Here is a 4,046-nt window from a genome sequence, read left to right on the forward strand (position 1 = left end):
CACATAAATGTGTCTGGGTCAACTGATTTTGTTGGGAAACCTTGTTTAATCAAGACTATGTATAGTGACACATTTTCTGGCTTTTTATTTACTTTTTCTTAATGATCAAAGTTGATAATTAACTAACATTTCATATTTGTATGTTTAACAGACGCTTGCGCATGATAAGTGTAATAATCCTCTTTTGTGGATCAAAGTCGGCGATGGCGGTCGTCTTTTCCTGATTCCTTACAAACTTCTTGAGCCAGATTTCTTTAATCCCGTGATGTTTTCCATCAAGGTCGAGGTGAAGCACCAAGGAAAAGAGACCCGGAGGTAATTCCAACTCGTCGACCTATAGCCTTGTGAGCTACATTCACGGCGTCCCTCCACATAAAAGGGGGAACGAGCAACAAATACCACCAGCACCCCACTGAAGCCATGCGACGCTCTCTTAACTCGTAATAATAGCCGACAGCCAGATGACCACATGCATCTGATTTTCATGCTGACAGCGTGCAGAGCAAACAGGATCATGTGCTTTTTATTTAGAAAGCTGACAAGACCGGCGTGTATTGTCGAATATGTTTCGACTGAATCAGGCAGATTTTCAGACATGACGTGGAGGATATTCAAGATAAACTGGGCAGCTATGGGAAAGGAAAATGTGCACATGCTCATATTGTGTCTACATTCATTTAACAGATGAAACAAATTTCTCAGCCGGAGATAAATGCTGCAGTTTCGGACCAGCTTCTGTTTCTACTTACAGGCGTGTTTGTGCAGATGGTTGAGCTTATAATAGTTGAACATACTTTAAAGGACTGTGGCCTCTGCGTAAAATGTTAGGAGCCCCAGTGAGTTTTTAACCAGCCACTCGACGTGGCATAAAAGTCAAGGCCCGAGCCTTCACCTGCCACCCAGATCATCTGAGATGGTTCAGGCATCTGGTCGGGAAGTGACCTGGACGCCGGCCAGGGGGGTGTTCAGGCACATCCGACCAGGGGAAAGCCTTGAGGCAGACCCAGGACTCGCCGGTGGGGATATCTCTCCCTGCTGGCCGGGAACCGTCTCAGGCCTCCTGGAGGAGCTGCAGGAGGGCTGAGAGTCTCCTGCTGCCCCAACACCAGATCCCTGATAAGCAGCAGTTAATAAATGCACGTGGCATATTATTTTACCTTTAAACATGTTTTATGGGCCTATATATATCTTTATACTTCTTGAAAAAAGACCATTCATCCTTACATGAAATGCTGATTTTATTTATAGCACTTGTGACAAGTGTTTTACTTATTATATTAAAATAGCAAGCTATTCATATTTGCCAAAAATTAAAAAAAAACAACAACAGAATACAAAAATATAATCAAATAAAACCGAGAAACAATACAAATTATCTTAGGCTTAATTAAAATCTCACACAATGACGTCCTCCCTTTTTATTGGAAACAAATCTTAATTAAAAAAAATATCACAAAATATCAGTTTTTACAAAATATTTTAAAACTTTTTGCACACCGGATTTGCAGAAAGGTGTGTCGGAGGAAAGCTGCAGCCAAATTTATCAAGAAAACCTTCTCCTCCCCGTACACTTGTGTATTAGGCCAACGTTTCGGTCATAGACCTTTTTCAAGGCATCAAAGTTTGATGCCTTGAGTTTGATGCCTTGAGAGGAAGGTGTGCGGGAGTTTTCTTGACAAAATATGTGTAAACAAATTACTTCAAGCTGTGGCCTGGAGTAATTTAAGGCTTAGGCCCACATTAAATACGCTCATTTTTGTAATGTTATTGTTTTACTGACGGCAGTGGCGTCAATTCAGTCGAAGCTAAGGTATGGCAAGGTTACGAGTCACAGAACTTAACTAGAGTATCAATCAACACCTCCAGCAAATACTCATCACAGAAGTCTGCTATGGAGCTTATGTGTGTGGTCAAGAAAATTTGAATTTTTTCAAATGCAGTCTCGCTCACTGCAAAAACTCAAAATCTTACCAGGAATATTTGTCTTATTTCTAGTTAAAATGTCTCATTTTTAGTCAAAAAATCTCATTACACTTAAAAAAAGATTCATCACCAGAAAAATAACTTGTTATTTGACCATTTTCACCTGTTTCAAGTAAATTTTCACTTGAAATAAGTAGAAAAATCTGCCAGTGGAACAAGATTTATTTTCTTATTACAAGAAAAACAATCTTGTTCCATTGGCAGATTTTTTTACTTATTTTAAGGGAAAATCTACTTGAAACAGGTGAAAATGGTTATTTTTGAGTCTTGTCTTAAATGTAATGAGATGTTTTTAAAAAGAGACTAAAAATTAGACATTTTAACTAGAAATAAGACAAATATTCTTGTTAAGATTTTGAATTTTTGCAGTGTATAATAACTAGTGAAATCGATCATGTTGTTCTTATTTGCATTTGTAGTTATTCCATAAATGTATTTAAAAAACACACATTTACATTTAACCCTTGAAGCAACGGTGGGGCGGCTGCCATACCTTGCCATACCCAATTGACGCCCCTGACTGACGGTACCGTGGCTCCGGAGGGAGCGTGGAAGAAGAGCGTCATCGTCCCAAATTCATTAAATTAGGTGACTTTTTATGATCCCGTTGGGGAAAAATGGTAATTGTGAAACGGGGAAGCCGGGCATGATCCCGTGGAGCGAGGCGGGGGTGATGAACGGGGGGTTCGGCCCCGCGACGCAGCGTCCCGAGTCCAGACGCTCGAAGGCGAGCAGCGCCGGGGATCCTCTGGAGATGATGGAGGAGAGCGCGGGCAGGATGCCGCTCACGTGGGGGATGCTGAGGCTGAAATGGGAGCCCAGGCGCTCCCGGAGGTGCAGGTCCGCCCCCGGGGAGCCGTGGAGACCCGAGCCGAAGCCGTGCGCCCCCAGGGCGGCCGGCGGCGCCTGCAGGCCGCGCTCCTTCAGAGACTCCAGGTACAAGCGCTGCCTCTTGAAGCGCTTCCTCCGGCGCAGGAAACTCCCGTTCTCAAACATATCGGCCGACATGGGGTCCAAGGTCCAATAGTTCCCCTTGCCGGGGTTCCCGGGCTCCCTGGGCATTTTGATGAAGCAGTCGTTCAGGGACAAGTTGTGGCGGATGGAGTTCTGCCACGCCGGGAAGCGCTCTCGGTAATACGCGAAGCGCAGGCTGATGAAGTCGCAGATCTCGCTCAGGGTGAGTCTCTTCTTGGGGCTCTGGAGGATGGCCATGGTGATGAGGGCGATGTAGGAGTACGGAGGCTTGGAGGAGCTTCTCCTGCCGCCGGGACCATGGTCCTGGTCCTGCGGGGCGCAGGAGGAGGAGGAGGAGGAGGATGCGCGCCGCTCCGAGTCCGCGCGTAAATCCGTCTCCTCCATGGATGTGCGGTCCAGGGTCATGGTCATGGAGGGTCCGGAAGGTCCGGAGGATCCGGGGTGCGCGGAGGGACGCCGGTATCAGCCGTCTGACCCCCCCGCAGCTCCGCGTTCATTCACAAAAACGGCGGCGCATCCTGAACCTCCTAAAGCCTGACGCGTAAATCGACGCGTACCTCACGCCGTAGGGTTACGGCGTAGGTTACGCGGCGACGCGCAACGTACTGCGAAGGCTCTGCGTTGGTGTAACGCGGAACCATAAATCAGCCTTAACCTCCCACTCGAGGAGTCCTCCTCCTCTCCCCAACTTAACTCCATCCTCTGATTCAATCATTCACTATTCTACTTTGATTCGTTTAAGTGTTGAATAAACATACCATTTTCTTGTTTAATAATCAAAGAATTGTTGGTTTTTATTCACTTACAAAGTTGGGTCTAAACTTTCTCAGCAATCTTCTTTTTGCCTTAGCACGCATTTATTATGCTAAAACTGTCATTGTTGTTTTGTGATTTCATAATTTATAATGTATAATTTAACAGTTTTTAGTGTATATGTGCATTTTTGTGTTTTATTGACATGAATGTCGTGTAGGCATCTAAATAGTTTAACTTCATGAGCAGTGACAATAAAAGATGTTTATGAATAATTTGTCATTTTGAGAATTATTCCCACTGAACTTTGGGTAAAACAAATGAAATGAACTGTA

General features: G+C 44.6%; 1 protein-coding gene across 1 annotated transcript; it reads right to left on the minus strand.

Annotated features, from left to right (window-relative positions):
- Positions 1-2,331: 2,331 nt before the first annotated feature.
- On the minus strand, positions 2,332-3,538 carry LOC133451370 (forkhead box protein D1-like). The gene has a single exon (XM_061730357.1). The coding sequence runs from the start codon at positions 3,367-3,369 to the stop codon at positions 2,563-2,565; it is 807 nt and encodes a 268-aa protein (XP_061586341.1). The 5' UTR covers positions 3,370-3,538; the 3' UTR covers positions 2,332-2,562.
- Between the last annotated feature and the right edge of the window lie 508 nt (positions 3,539-4,046).

This window comes from Cololabis saira, chromosome 1, assembly GCF_033807715.1.
Source record: "Cololabis saira isolate AMF1-May2022 chromosome 1, fColSai1.1, whole genome shotgun sequence".
Lineage (NCBI taxonomy): Eukaryota > Metazoa > Chordata > Actinopteri > Beloniformes > Belonidae > Cololabis > Cololabis saira.